The sequence below is a fragment of the Lampetra planeri genome, chromosome 2, assembly GCF_965212315.1.
Source record: "Lampetra planeri chromosome 2, kcLamPlan1.2.h2, whole genome shotgun sequence".
Taxonomy (NCBI): Eukaryota; Metazoa; Chordata; class Hyperoartia; order Petromyzontiformes; family Petromyzontidae; genus Lampetra; species Lampetra planeri.
This window is the reverse complement of record NC_136108.1, coordinates 25,964,431-25,980,723: the sequence shown is the minus strand read 5'-3', so window position 1 is coordinate 25,980,723 and position 16,293 is coordinate 25,964,431. Positions and strand designations below refer to the sequence as shown.

The 16,293-nt window shown below is 47.8% G+C and overlaps 1 protein-coding gene across 6 annotated transcripts in view; it reads left to right on the top strand.

Moving 5' to 3' along the window:
* LOC144730725 (high affinity 3',5'-cyclic-AMP phosphodiesterase 7A-like) overlaps positions 1 to 15,971 on the top strand; it is a 118,091-nt gene extending 102,120 nt beyond the window's left edge. For all 6 annotated transcript variants that reach the window (XM_078611448.1, XM_078611440.1, XM_078611482.1 and 3 more), the window contains 5 exons: positions 4,404 to 4,495; positions 4,686 to 4,830; positions 6,665 to 6,761; positions 8,061 to 8,141; positions 9,001 to 15,971. In XM_078611448.1, the coding sequence (XP_078467574.1) occupies positions 4,404 to 4,495; positions 4,686 to 4,830; positions 6,665 to 6,761; positions 8,061 to 8,141; positions 9,001 to 9,245 (660 nt within the window). In that variant the 3' untranslated portion in view covers positions 9,246 to 15,971. The remainder of the gene's footprint in view (positions 1 to 4,403; positions 4,496 to 4,685; positions 4,831 to 6,664; positions 6,762 to 8,060; positions 8,142 to 9,000) is intronic.
* The last annotated feature ends 322 nt before the right edge of the window (positions 15,972 to 16,293 follow it).

Sequence of the window (16,293 nt, the reverse complement as noted above, 5' to 3'; positions counted from 1 at the left end):
GGCTAATTAAAAATTATCACGGGTTTTTACTGCCACCGAGAGGAAAGAAGCTTTTAAGTGTTTCGGCAAATGTCCTGCAGGAAATATTAAGGTTCACAGTGGGAAGAGGTTTCTTGTATATACCGACAACACGGCTTGGGTGCAGTTGTGAGCATGTCACTGTGGCACAATGAGCGTTCAGAGTCTGAATAACGATTAAAGATTCCTACGGGCGAGTATACGAGAGTGTATATGTTGTAGCTTTAGTCGTTTGATTGGGGAGAAGTTTCTAATTTGGGAAATTGTTTTTGACGGTGGCAGCTTTTTTGCAATTGACGTCACCGAGCCTAAAATGATTCATATTTGTATTTGGGTTCTGCCACATAGTGGTCGTAAATTTAACCGCCGGTGGCATCTACATCTGCAGAATATGACGACCCAGTGGCATCTAGATCAACAGGAGATTATACAACTTGTAAAGCCATGCTCCGTGTTTAGTGTACACGCCGTACAACACGTTTGGAATCCATAGGAGTAAAGTTGGACGTATGAACAAATCGACTTACGGACAGACCTCTGGAACCTAACTTGTTTGTAAGTAGTGGAGTCCTTGTGTTGTCTGTCATTTGCCCTCCGCCACCCAACAGCATTTTCAACTTTTACAAATACAGTGAGTGACCATTGTGTTGGTTTCAAAAACCTGCGTTTTAAGGACTCTTACATTTTTCCTTTCTTGTATTTAGCCTCCAGTATTGCATTGACACTTGCAAAGCATTTAGGCCGGTAATACAAACAAGTACCGTTAAAAACGAGGTGAAACATACATCCACGTATTTTTTTTGTCAAATCGTGATCCCGAATTGTGGCGGTCGACGACTGTAAAACGGTGCACCACTTCAAAACGAGATTATGCCCTTCGGTACGTGAGATTTCGCCGGGTGGATTTGCAACAGTGGGAAAATAATGTTGCTCTTTGAGGTTGTCCCAGTCTTTGCTGGAGGGCTCGGTGGTGATAAGTGTGACAGCTGAAAAGAGCTGGATGAATGTAAATAAAACCTTGTTTATATGAATGTGGATCCACTCGGGGTTTAAATCTACAGCCTTTTTTGAAGCATCGGTGTGTAAGAGCAGCTTGACCCTAAGTTGAACCCGGATAACTGAAAGAAATGCAAGAATTGCCAGCTCAGGATAGAGGAAGGTGAGGTCGTGATGATGATAACGTTAAGAATAGGTTCACAGAAGTGGAAACTTGCATACGCATAAATGCGTACATGCGCACGCATCGTACCCCATGCAACACTCAAGCACACACTGCCACCATCTACACATTGTACTGGGACAACACGTAAAAATGTGCACTGCGTTTAAAAAAACAAAAAAGCTCCCGGCAATAAGTGTTATGAGAAAAAAAACACGAGTGCCCGAAGAACTGCATCGTGGTCATCTCTTCTCTTGCTGTTGCGATCGGTTTTCCCCACCTTGTACAGATTTTTAAACACCGTATTTGGCACAGTGCCGACTAAAGGTCATTCACACGCGCACACACACACTGCGAACAACTCGGCATGCAAACATAAACCGTGTGTAAGTACAAACAAGTGCAAACAAAGGTACTTTTGCGCAGTTGCGTGCGTACTCCGTGCAAGGCCCACGCACGCGTGCACACACTTTTTGCTCGTGCAGTTCTGGCCTGTGTCGCACGGTCGCGTGCGACATTAACGGCGACCTAAGCGGTGCGTGCCCGAGCAAATTGATGACGTGTTGGCATGTGTTCAGGCAGTGCATCTGCTCTGTGGCAGCGTCATCCTGACGACAAATCGCCCATCCCTCATCGGACACGAGATGTTGATTATTATTATCATTATTATCAAATTCATTATTCACACGTTACGAGTGTAGGCATTTGGGAATTGCACTTATTGGACGTTCACCCGTAGGGATCCGTGTTTAACACATGCTAATGCGTCACTGCCTCTCTGCACACGCTTGCTGTCATCAATCCATTCATCTTAGTCACTGTGTGATTAGACACTGAAGTTGCACTTTCATTTTGGATTCTTTAACTAATTCATCGTTTAATTTGTATTTAATCATAATTTTATTATTCATTTCGAAGTTTTACTTTGTACTTTTTTGTGTTACAATTTGTGTACGTGTACATTGTGCACATTAATACTGACTAATGTGTCACCTTTACATCTGAATGTGTTTAAACACGGGGCCTACCTTAAGAAAAGAGACTTCTAGTCCCAGTGTGCTCTCAGCTGGTTATAAACAATATTACATTACAATGACAACCAGTTGCCCTTCAAAACTCGCGTACACTTACAGGAAGGGTGTTTAAAACAAAAACTTAACTGTGGCAAAATTAATCTGCCCTCTATAAATACACTCGGCAAATAAATACACAACCGTGTGCTTATGCGGGAGTGTGTGGTAAGAAACTCCTCCATGGATGACAGCCACCATCCATTACAGAAGGGCTCGATGGGAGGTCCTTGTCGTAGCCAGCTGTCGAGTGCACCAGGATCCTTGCTCAGTGGCGTGAACATGAGATGCGCGTGCAGCGTTCGAGTGGCATGACAGTCGTAAATGGGGCGTCAGGTTTGTTTGGAGACCCGCCGGGCTGCCCGGCTGTTCAAGCACGCAGCGGCGCTGGGGGGGGGGGGGGTCACCCTGGGTGAACGCCGTCGCTCAGTTTTATTTTTTCTGAAAAGCCTTTTCTGAAATCGTATAAATCGGACTGATAACGATAGGACATTTCGCGTTGGTTTAAAAGCTCCGTCCGTACACGCTCTGAAGAATTAAACACCGTTTGTATCGGGGTCCGCATTATTACGTTCATATAGCAATAATTGTATGTACATTTCTACTGAAATGGACTACCGCTCGTTTCTACAGACCTTGAGTTTCTCTCTCTCTCTCTCCATTCGGCATTTCCTCGATTTAAGCAACAGTCACATAGACGTACGATTGTAAATGTACATCCCTTACATTAATCAACTGCCGGACGACAGCCCTTCCATGCCGTGCGGGTTGTGGGAGTTATTTGGCCATACTTCACCACACTGGTCAGCCTGGGTGGAAGGTAGGGAGCAAAGACTGAGCTTAGAAGCACAACAACGGATTGTTCTGCACTGCCCCTTTCTACCTACAGCGTGGCGCAGCCCTGCAACTGCCTATGGCAGCCTGGTGGGCGCCACGATAGCGAGATGTTAACTCCCTCGCCTGGTACACAGGAGGTCGTGGGTTCGATCCCGATGCTGACGCCTGTTGTAATTTTGGAGTTGGCATGTTCTCTCCCTCCCTGTGGTCGCATGGATTTTTCTCCGGGTCTTCCGGTTTTTGCATCCACCTTTAGAATCCTTGAATCGTTCAGAGTATTTGGGCTGCTGTATATTTCCACGTGATAAGCCACTTCGTTGAGCTATCATTTGTGGCTATGTCGCTTCTGAAAAAGGGCGAAATAGTTCAGTGCACTTTACCTGGTAAAATAATAAATAGTTTAGTTTTAGTTTAAGAGGTGAAATTTCACATTGCCCTGACACGGGCGAGTCGATTCATTAAGCGAAAAAACTGGAGGCTTCCCACAAAGTGGCGCTCGTTAGGACTTTGCCTCCTGTTTAAACTGGTGGGCACCCTTTGCCTTACTTGCAGATGTCTAATCAGGACGATCGAGAGAAAGAGATGTAGTTTGGGTACATTCTCACAGGTGTGTGCTCGATGGAGAAGGTTGTATTTATGTTTGCAGATTATTGTTTTTTTTATGTCCCCACCGTACACAGCCAACTGTGCTAATCCGTTGTGGAAGGGTCAGGGACCTTGGGAAAGAGGCCAAGAGGCAGAGAAAGAAAAATGCTGCTCGACGCCTTCAAGGAAGGAAGGAAGAAGGGGGTGCATAAGTGGCATGAGGAAGAGGGCTCCAGATCAGATAGAACGGAGGGAGTTTCAGCCAAAGACCTGCCACTGGCACGATAGGAGGAAATCTTCCAATCACTATAAATCATTGTAATGTTAGCATAATGTAAATAGGCATTTAAGAAATGCACAATCACGCTGAAGCGTCTCTCTCAAGGACATTGACATCTCATCGCGCCGTCTCATCGCACCTCCGATGAGCTCGGTTGGCTATGTACGGTGCGAAAGAAGTTCAACGTACACACACATACGATAATAGGTTTTTCCCCTTTTTTCTGGCAACAAAACAGGTGTTAAGATGTTAAAACACCAAACTGAAACCTTTCACAAGGAATCATGTCTGCATTAACCACAATGCTTGTGGTCAGAATGCAAACACAAAAACAAAAAAAAGTAATTTAATGAACATACGTTCATTAAATGACTTTGAAAGTCTCGCTTGATGTGGTCTGACGATGTAACGCACCGAGATGAGCGTAACAGCAGCGCGCGCCGTGCCTCCGCAGAACTCCTCCGTGCTGGAGAACCACCACTGGCGCTCCACGGTGGGGATGCTGCGGGAATCCGGACTCTTCGCTCACCTACCAATGGACGAGAGGCGAGTGTCACTCTCCCGCCATGTATTCATCATCATCACCATCCCAGAGTCGTCGCGTGACTTGTGACACATGAGTTGTCCGTGTGCAGTGTCATTAATGTCACGCGTGATCCGCTATGCATGTAAGGGTTGTTTGTTGTGAAGCTGTCTAACCATAGATTGGTGGTGGTGTTGTAATTATTGTGTGCAGACTGCAGATGGAGAGGGATCTTGGTTCTCTGATTCTCGCCACGGACATCAGCCGACAGAATGAGTTCCTGTCCCAGTTCAAATCTCACCTGGACAAGGGGGACTTATGTCTTGAGGAAGCTCCTCATCGCCACTTCATATTGCAGGTATGGGTTCAGGAATCGCACAATCCTCTTCTAGCAAATGCAGAGGCGGCCTGCCGCATCAGCTCGATGTGTACATTGTCATCGTTGGGTCTCTGGAAGTACGTGACCAAATTGACATTAGCCTTTTATTTTTCAGCCAATTGCTGCTTCATAATAAAAAAAAAAATCAGAGTGCCGGGCTTGAATTTCCGAGGTCCTGGTTTAACCCAGGTGCCCATCCGTGATAAACTCCCCTAAAGCCCCAGGAATCTTGGGGCAAAATCAGTCACCTGACATGAAAAGTGGATACATTTTAAGAGAGGGTTATTTGCTTTCAACCGATCGAGACAATAAAAATAACTGTATGATGATGACATATATGGAGGAATATCAACTTTGTGACAGAACTATATACATCTCAATACTTATTTTGAGCCCGAGTGCAAACATTAAATGAGCTTAAAACTTCAAGTAGCCAAAAGAAAGTGATCCTGTAAAGATACCTGATGCAACAGGATAGACCGTCACACAGCAAAGCAAACCGTTAAGGATTCATAGCAGCGTGCATTGTACGTGCGTGGAAGATCAGAGCCCCCTGACGGTAATTAACGGATACACCGCGTGTGTATTCCAGTTAGCTTTATGAATGTATGTTGAACATCTTCCGCACCGCAAGATGTTAACTACCTCGCCTGGTATGCAGGAAGTCGTGGGTTCGATCCCAACCCTGCTGCCTGTATATTTGGAGTTTGCATGTCTGTGTCTCAGTGGTTTGTGTGGATTTTTCCCTGAGTTCTCCAGTTTTTCCTTCCACATTTAGAAACATGCAGTTAGAGTATATGGCTGCTATAAATTTCCACTCAATAAGCCACTTCATTGAGCTATAATTTGTGATAGCCAGGTCACTTCTGAAAAAGAGCTACATAGCTCAGTGGGCCTTCCCTGGTAAAATAAAAAATAAAAAAACAGTTTCGTTTTACAGAGCCAACCGTGCTAACCGAAGGTGCGGGGAAAGCACAACAAAAGGAGAATTCTTCTACGATAGAATAGTGTGACTGGCAGTCTGGGAGGACCGTGTATTGCTGACACAGCAGAGTGTTTTAAAATAGTTTAAATAGAGTGTCCCTACCTACATCGCCTGAGTAGGCCGCTCGCACAGATCCGGCGAACAGAACATAACGAGCTGGAAACAGCCATTATTGTTATTGCTCCACCAAAGGAATATGTGAACTGACAATCATCACCGGCCTCATGGATTGACTAACAGGACGGTTCGTTTTAATTACGTGGAAAGTTATGGCTAACATCGGCATTCGAAAGCAGTATAAAAATGTGAGGTAATTTTCCATTAACCGTTTTACTAATCATCGTGGCCTTGCTCCAAACCCACCCTGGCTGGTTATGTAAGAAATGTGTAGCCGGTGGTTTATCAATTACTTGCAAGAGTGGTTTTAACTTCATTAAAGTAGCTGAAACATATGGAATAATTGCAACCTCTTTGTGCGCCCCACTTAAACATCATGGGCTAAACCACGTGAACCTAGAGGTGATGCACATGAATGTAGGGGCATGTATAGCCACAAAAGTGGCCAAAAACTTGGTCGACTGGTATGTATGTATGTTGAACTACTTTCGCACTTTACATAGCCAACCGTGCTAATCAGTCATCACTTTTAAAGTAATTCACCCAAAGCAAGTGGCTGTTAGTCCCTCAGGATGATCAGTTGCCAGCTGTATCCATTAAATTGCAGTGTAAAATATGGCATTCAATTGGTGCAGCGGAACTTATAAACCGCGCGATAAACTTGACGACTTTGTAAATGTTCGCTCGGCTTTGCATTCGGCCCTCTAACAGATCGCTCTGAAGTGCGCCGACATCTGCAACCCGTGCCGCGTATGGGACACCAGCAAGCGGTGGAGTGAGAAGGTGTGCGAGGAGTTCTTCAAGCAAGGTGGGGTGGCGCGCACACCACGCAACGGCACACGTGGCACCACGGGGCACCACACGGGGCAGCACAAGCGGCACACGCAGCACACTCGCACAGACGGTATACGTCTCACATTAGCACACGCAGCAGCACACGCAGCAGCACACGCGGCAGCACACGCAGCAGCACACGTGGCACAAAGCCTCTGTCCCGCAAGGATGGGGTGTGGGCACACGGAACGTGTACGAAGGCTTCATCACGAGCACGGGGCGTTAGCGTGATCACATGTGATCCTAGCCCTTGTGGGCTGCTGCATGGTGTGTCCAAGCACGAAGTGGGTGCCCCGGGCTTCTTAAACTTAAAAAAGATTGTTTCCTTTACCAGTTAAGGCCCACTGAGCTATAGAGCTCTTTTTCAGAAGCAACTTGGCCACAAACGATAGCTCATAGAAGTGGCTTGTCGCGTGGACTTTTATAGCAGCCAAATACTCGAAAAGCATGTTGATTCTAAATGTGGAGGGAAAAAACCAGAGGACCCGGAGAATAATCCACGACCACAGGGAAAAGAGACATGCAAACTCCAAATATACAGATGTCAGAGTCAGGATCGAACCCACTACCTCGTGCATACCGGGCGGGGAAGTTAACATCTCGCCACCGCGGCCTGCAGTATTTTTAACTTGAGCCTGTGGCAAAGTTGATGCCGTCGCCTCGGTCATCCGCGTGGATGGCTGTGAATGTGAATGAACACGATAAAGAGTTGGGGGACCACAAACATTTTGTTTACCGAGTGGCACATTTTTACAACAGCAAGGGACTCTCAGGTATCATTCAACTGAAAGTCTCCACCATCGCGATGACCTCGCATTAATGGCGAAAATATTGATTAGTATTGATCATTAAGTTCGCATGTATGTATGTTGAACTTCGTTCGCACCGTACGTAGCCAACCGTGCTAATCGGAGGTGCGAGAGTGTGCGTCAAATGCCTCAATTGTGCGCAAGATTCAGTTAAAAGGAATTCATGCAGATTTTGTGCTTACTCTAACGAACAAACCTTTACAAACAAGCCGGTAACAGGAGAATACAAACAGAACGGTAAAAACATGACAAAAACAGATCTGCATTGTGACTACAAAGTAAATCTGCCAGATTCTGGGTGTGACTGTGAACAATCGTGAACTCTACGAGCGTTGAACGCGGGGCCTACGGGACTGACCCGCGGCGGTTGAACCATTCCGCGTGCAACCAACCGTGCACTAACTCGAGCCCCCCCCCGGGTTGCGTTGTCGCCTCTTGCCCGGCCGCGTGTGGTGTGTGCGCAGGCGACATGGAGCGCAAGTGGAGGCTGGAAATCAGCCCTTTGTGTGACCGCTACACACAGACTGTGCCCAACATTCAGATCGGTGAGTAGTTTTTTTGTTTTACTGCGCGTGCTAGTCGCAGCTTTAGGGCCACTTCTCACGGTGATGCGATGGGGGGGAGGATCTTCCCATGGTAACTGTGGGCACAAAACATGCCCTGCCTGTTGCCTGGACATGCCAGGGTGTAAATAGACCTCGCTCCGATAAGACAAGGTTAATGATGCAAAGAAGGGTCGGAGATCGTGTTAATAATAATTAGAGCTGTGAAGAAATGCAACAATCATGGGGGTTTTTTGTGACTATAATAACATATATAAAGAAAAGAAACCTAAACAATTTTTTTACATTACCATGTAAGGCCCACCGAGCTATGTAGCTATTTTGCAGAAGCGACATGGCGTATCACAAAGTAAAGCTCAATGGAGTGGCATATCACGTGAACATTTATAGCAGCCAAATACTCTAAATACGTGATGTTGATTCTAAATTTGGAGGGTAAAAACTGGAGGACCCGGAGAAAAATCCACGCAACCACAGGGAGAGAGAGAAAATGCGAACTCAAAATATACAGGTGTGAGGGTTAGGATATATATTCAGTAATGTCTAGCTTAATAGTACAGCATCCACCAGGGTTCATGCTGATAGCCAGCCAAGTGAATTAATGTTATTCCTTGTTGTGTATACACTGGGTAGCTTCGTGCAGTTGTTGATACGTCTACAAATGCCACTGAAATTTTGAAATGCACAAAGTCTCTCCCGCAAAACCTGACGCAACTTGGAGGATCCTTGGGCCCTGTGCACGATCGCGGATGGGGAAAACTCAAATCCCCAGGCGTGTGCGTGACGCGTAAGCCGCTGGAGCGTCGAGGATCTGACGTGTGCGGTTGGCGTGTGCGCGCAGGCTTCATGACGTTCGTGGTGGAGCCGCTGTTCATGGAGTGGGCGCGCTTCATGGGCTTCACGCACCTCTCCCGCACCATGCTGGGCCACCTGGGACTAAACAAGGCCAGCTGGCGCGGCCTGCAGAACGAGCTGGAGGCCGGCAGCGTCAGGGCGGACGCCGCCACCGCCGATACCGCGGACGACTCGCCCGAGGACGGAGAGGGCCCCGAGCTGGGGCCCACGTCCTCCTCCTCCCCGCAATAGCGGCGCTTCGACCTCCAGCAGCGGCCGGAGGTTTCTCGAGAGCGGTGCCAAGATTGCGCGGACCTTAGTACCGTCGGTTTTGTTCGCACGTCGATGTGGTGGTGCCGAGATGGCTGGCTGTGCGTCACGTAAGCCAAGGCCTTTATTTGCATCACGAGAGCTCCCCAGCAGGAGCACGGAGCCACGTATTGAGCACGCCCACCTGCTTTCACTCCGCCACCGACACCAACGTCGCCACCGGCCCTTGCGACACCACCATCACCACCACCACCACGGTGTGTGGCTGTGGATTGCCGAGCGGGGCAGACCGACCGCAATACGTGATGAAAGTGAGGACTGTGTACGGTGGACTTGCAAAAGTGATTGAATCTCAGAGGGATTTGTATGAACCCTTAACGTGAGGACCATGATGCCAAACTTTCAGAAAGAACGTGAGGAGGGACATCCAGCTGGCCAGTGATGCGCCCCCCCCCCCCCATCCTCAACTCTCTATCAAGACAGAGCGGCCTGCACCCCGATTAAAAAAAACAAGTGGCCTTCTCGAGGGCCCCAATAGATTGTGACTGATGAAGATGAAGGGAAAAAATTAATTCGTCAATACTGAATAGAATGCGCTTCCAATTGCAGGATTCACCAGCGTTAGCAGACCGCCCCTGCCCGTGTGCAGTTATTGATGACACGGAGAAGTGAAAATCTTCAAAACCTGTTTTTCTTCACGCAACGTCGAGGCATTAGTTCGACCAAGGGGCACGTGGACACGGAACGTAGAGTGTTGGAAACGGAGAGGCCACTTGGAAATCTCGAAATGAAGTCTGGTCACCCTCTCAATGTCACTCGTCAGAATCGCATCCAAAACCCCCTGGCCGTTTTAAGAACACAATGGCCCCCACGGAATCTATCGATCCCAGCTTCGTTTCATGTCGCTGCCATAGTCTTACCCAACAGCCACTGAGGCTAGGCTGACAGCTGCTCCGGTGAATTTTCTATGGAGATTTTAAAAAAGTAAAAGCATTTTACAACAATTCCTAAATCCCTTTCTTGAAACCCCTGAAGTTCATTACCCCCTTTTTCTGACTTCACCAGCCCCAGGCCTTTAACTCGTGCACCGGCTGCACTGCTGTGCCCACACACTCGACACCAGCGAATGGGGCCCGCCGTTCTCGTGCGAGCGAGCGACGCTTGCCGACGCTCGCGCGCGGTCCGAGCACGGGGGTGTAGAGGGACCGCGCGAGCCCTCTCTCTAGGGTCCTAGAAGCGCCGTCAGCGGGGTTGACACAGGCGCGCTTAGAGCTTTGAAGGGCACGCACGCATGCTGGGCTTTTGCTTTTCTACCAATATTAAAAAAAAAAATCCTAAGTTAAATTTGCGCGTGCGCAGTCGGGGCCCACGCAGCCCACGACGAGCAGGTCACGGGGGCCGTCGCAAGGGGAAAACGCCTCGACGGCCTTTTAAAATTCGGTTTTCTCCCTTGGGTAGCCTGCGAAAGGCCGAGTGAACATGAAAACAATGAGGGCTCGGAGGATGATCAGAGTTCCCCATCCTGTTGGTTGGCCGATAAATGCCAAGGTGTGCTCACTGATGGCTGCGAGGTGTCGCGTGTCCTTTTTTTTATCGATTGACCCGGACCGACATCCTTCGTGCAACCAAGCAGGGGTAACTCGGCGGTGTTTGCCGAGAATATTTTTTCTTCTGATTGGGTTTTTATTTCTTTTTTTAATTTCTTCCCACACCACGCGGCGCACGTTCCTCCTGCGCTTCACGTTCTCGTGTTGCCCCCCCCCTCCCACCGTCACTTGCGTAAATCTCGAGACTTGCGGTGGTTGAAATGGGTGCAAAGGCGCGTTCACAAACTTGCGCATGGGCGGGAGCCATCATCGTGAAACATCCATCGGGTCGAGGAAGGAGGCGTGGCCTTTACACGCTTTCACAAACCAGCACAGAATGGAACGCGTCGTTTTTAACCATTTACCGTGCCCGCCGTGGAGATGGGGTATGCGGTAAACCAAAGTACTCGCCGTGCACTCACGGGAATCGGTGGGGGTGGCGTGTGGCCGAACGACTGGTCAAGGCTGCAGTTGAATGCGAGCGGGTCAAGTCTCTGAGGTGGTCAAAGTTCCAGGTTTAGATTTTAGAGCGATGAACGCTGGTGGTGGAACAGCAGCCAAGTCTTATACATGCACAAGGCCAAAACGATGAGTTTGCGCATTCACGGAAACACGTTAAAACAATCCGTCGAGATATTTTTGCTATGTTCAATAAGTATATTGTGTCGTTAATGGAGTGACGGGTGGGCTCGTTGGGGAGTTCGTGGCCAATTGTTGTTTACCTATGGAAATAAGAAAAAAGGGATGGCATGCATTTGCTCTGTGTGCGCGTGTGTTTGCGTACGAGCTCGTGCTATTCTACACACATGCGCGCAATGCAAGTGCACGTTCACGCACGGGCGTGCGTGCGTTGCGTGATGTAATTATAGGGGGGGGGGGGAGCGGGCGGGGGGGGGTAACACCTTTTCAAGAAAAGTGAAGACTTGAATTCAAACTGTCGAAGCAAACAGTACCTCAAGCAAAACTCAGCTTGCAAGACTGTTAGAGGTTTTCCCTGTATGCTTGCTGTTTGATAAACGATGGAAAGAGCAAGTTAATCGCATTTATATAACAACAAAACTCAAGGCTTTGCCAAGTCCCCGTCAGTTCCCTGTCCAGCTAAGTTTGATTTACTTTTAACAATTTGTGATGCGTTTCCTTTCTGCAAAATTGGCCTGTCGTGGAGTGAAGCCGGTTGGGGGGGGGGGGGACTGGGGAAACTTTTGGGCGTATGATGTGTGTACATATATAAAATGCGAACAGTATGCATTCTCAGGTATATTACAGGGTTGTGTCAAGTTTTTATATCCGATTGTCGACGTTCGGGAGGCCATAGAAGTTGTTCTTGCTTCACACACACGCGCCTGTGCCCACTCGACAGAAGTCAACGGCGATGCCTATGCCATGTCGCGGGGCCTCACGTTAACATCGATTATTTCCCCCCCCTAACCCCCCTCCGATGCAGAGTTGACACTGAATCTCGCAGACTCCTCTTTCTCTCCTTATACAATTATCCGAAGTCTTGAGACGCTGTTTTGTGAGGGGAAGAGTCGGTGGGGGTTCCGTGCTCACAGCTGTTGAATGGCACACGCACGAAAAACCAATGGAGGTGCGCTCACGCAAGCCCACATTGCTGCAGATATTTTCGTTGGAAATTATTTCTATATTATTATTATTCTATTGCATTTTTGACCCCATTTTCGTTTTCATTGGCATAATATAAAGTAATTTCTAACTGGCCGCACTCTTATCATTTGCAATATTTCCACCTGTAACCTGTTAATAAACAATATAAAAAACACAATTCAAGGAGGGAAGCTATTATTACACAGGCAGTGTTAAGCAAAACTTTTCCAGTTTGAAGCTCTCTTAAAGTGCAAAAACACAGCCCCTGCAAACCGGCGTAGATCGATCCCAGCTTGCAGGGAAATCCCAGCGGGTGTCGGCACAGCTACCGTCACCGCGGGAGGTACCCGCCACGGGAAGTGTAGCTCTCTCACACGTGTGAGTGTACTCCGCAACTGGGACGTGTTATTTGTGCAGTAGGGCCGCCCTCTCCTCGATCGCGCTTCGACCGTTCCGAACTGAACTCGCTCGGTCAACCACTCGTCCACGCGGGTCCGCTCCAGCGCGTGCGATGCATTAAGAGAGAAGCCAACGTGGCCGTCAAACCCCCAACCCCAGCCCGGTTGAGCCACTTAAACAGAACATTGGAGTTTAATCAGGAACGCCGACTTGCGTGAAAGTCGTCCCCCATGCCGTCGTTCGCAGAAACCTGGAGGAGTAAGGGCCGCCACATTCCACTCCTGAACGGAGCCGTGTACGCGTCGCTCCAGCGCAGCACGCGCACGCCTCATTTCTGGCTTGAGGGCACTTGGTGAGACGGTGACATCGCACAGTGTGACCAAACTCAAAACTCACACCATCAAAAGCAAACTTTTTTTTTGTTACTTGTAAAATGTTATCCGATACATTTTGCTGTAAGGAATCCAACTGGCTGGGAACATTTGAGGGGGGGGGGGCGGCGGGGTGGGCGTTGGTGCCCACACCTCTGTAATAATCCGCAATAGCTTCAGAGAGAACAGAAGGCGGAGTTGGCAAGTAGATCGCAAACCGCTTCGGAGTTGATCGAGAACGAGAGTGCAGTGGCGTGCGTATTGACGAGGGGCGGTCTGCAAGCTGAACGATGCCGCTTTTAGAACAGTTTAAAACGCTCACGACAAACGACTCTGCTGACAAGAACCAGCTGCATAAGCCGAGGTGTTTTTTGCAGTTTGCACTGTAATTTAATTTGGTTTTATAGCCTTTCTGTGTTTCATAACATGCTCTTACCTCATCTCTCTAGCTGCCATAATGGTTACCGACCATGCCTGAGGAACTTGTGTGTGGCCCAAGAGGATTTTATTTCAAATTGTGAACTAATATGGCTGAACAACAACAAACAAAAAAATTGGTAGTATATAACACTGATTATTAAAAAATATATAATGGGGGGTGGGGGGTACGGGTGGCGGGGCGTTCTAAAAAGCTTTGGTAAACTAAGCAGTGTCGCGTGCGATCATTGTGCTGGAATGAGACGGGAATGGGCAGGAGCGAACCGGGGCCCCGGGTTTATTTATTAATTTCCGCCTTCACAAACGCAGTGTTGCGACCGGGAGGGGTGGGATGAATGGGATGCTTCGCGCGCGCGCGTGTGTTTCAGACCCCTCTCGCTTGTTTACAATCGGCTTCATCGCGACGCGCTGGGCTTGTTTGTAAAAGGAACACACAAACAGAACAAAAGTGTGCACTCGGAATGATGATAATTATAAAAAAAAACATTGTGGAAAAAAAAACTTTCAGTACTGACACCATCCGGTTAAATTCTGTTCGCGCGACCCCCTTTTCAAAAGTTGAATGTGTGTGTGTAAATAAGCGTGTGGATATGTATGTATACGTGTTATGCATACATATGGCGTCAGTGTAAGACTTTAGATAGCAGTCACAATGGCCACTGTAGCCTCATTTTCAGAATCTAAATGTCCACGTGTTACTGCTGCACTGAAGCGACTGTTGGAATGCTGTACTTTTGTTACGTCTGTCAATTGGCATGTTTATCGATGCATTTTTTTCATGTTAATGTATAATGTAAAGTTCTTTATTGTTGAGATACATTTATTTATCAGTCTTTTTATGCTTAACCTTAGGAGAGACGGAAAGAGTACACATTAGTGCTGAGAGTTGTACATTAAAATGAAGCATTTTGTATTGCCTTTTTGAAGCCTTGGGCAAACATGTTTGTGATGAGTAATGCGTTGTTTTTAATTGTTAACATTAAGCTTCATTGTCACATTTTTTTTAGTTCCTCTTCATTGAGCCTGGGATCCTTTACGTTGACGTAATGGTACGGAGTCCATGCAGTCATCTTCCCCCCCAAACGGAACATCAGAAGTGAACGTGTGACTGCCAATGTTTGGGATTGCATCACGGCGTTGTGTCTCGGCCGTTCCCGTAGACATCCACAGATGCGCGTCACCATTTTTGTAAATATAATTCGAGTAGTCTACAGGGAAGCAACACAACAAATGTGTGTGCGTGCGTGTATGTGTGTTGAACTTCTTTCGCACCGAACGTAGCCTACCGCGCTAATCGGAGGTGCGGGGGAAGGACAACAAACTAAACACCAAAAAGCAGTTCTAATGAAATTATTTTTCAATCTGGATGATTTTAAAAGTGCATAGCTCTGGTGGCACGATGCCGTGTGCCCGTCTCTGTTGCGATGGCTCGGCAAAAGCCGCTGCTGCTGCTGCTGCGAAGGTGACGATCGGAGTTCGCGCGTGATGGTTTACGCACCTTGACGGGACGCTGTGAAACGCTCGGGACTTGGCCTCGGGGGGGGGGGGGGAGCGGGTGAATTGTGTCGGGAGAAGCTCTTTTCCTTTTTAAAAGTTGTGCCTAACACCACCAGCAGGTCGGTCCACAATTTTGTTAAATCGACACACATTTTTCTCTCGGTGCCCAAGTGCGGAACGCCACATCGCACGGTCTCCGTGGCGTGCCGATGGGGCGTGGGGACACGCGTGGTGTGATCTCAGTGGAACTCCGCAGGCCCAAGTCGTGAGATTTGTGACACGCGTAATAATGCCTTGGGTAAAAAAAACGAAAAAAACTCACGTGTGTCCGTCTTTCGCAGCGCCACGCATTTGGAAAACATAGCAGGGCCGTGGCGAAAGAGTGTCGCAACGATTACAACCATCGGCGTAATATACCATTGCCTTAAACCTATGCACATGGCTGAGTTGAACACGTTTCCTAACGTGCACGGCGATATCTGGTCACAGTTAAGACCGTGGTCGTTGGGGGTTGCCATTCAGCTCTGCTTGACTGTAAGGAATTGGGTTACATTTTGGGAACGTAAAACACTTCGCGAACATTCCATTTTGTATTTTGATTTTCCTTTTTTTTCTCCCTTAGTTTTTTTATGTAATGTTAGGTTTAGTTATTTTAATTGCAGTTTATAATACCATAATGGCCATTTAGTTATGTGGATGTTTTTCATTCTTACGCGGTATGTAACACGTTAACTGTTGACAGCACAAGGTGCTTTTTGTGTTTTCCTTGGTTTTTACATTGAAAAATAAATAAACAATTGAAATCCTTAAAATGTGCCCACACATTTCACTGTTGTTTTGTTAAAAAAAAAAACGCACATGACAAAGGAGAGAGGCCTGATACCAAACTGCTATCGGCCTCCCACATTCGTACGAGGTGAGCCGGGCCACTCCTCGCGGTTCTGGGGTCATTCAGGATTGGGGTGTACCCCCTGCTATATGGGTTGCTCTTTACAAAACTCCATTCTTTCCATAAAGAGCACAATTAGGCCATCTCATGCATGTACGTATGTATGTTGAACTTCTTTCGTACCATACGTAGCCATCCGTGCTTATTGGAGGCGTGGGGGAAGGACAACAAACTAAACGCAAAAA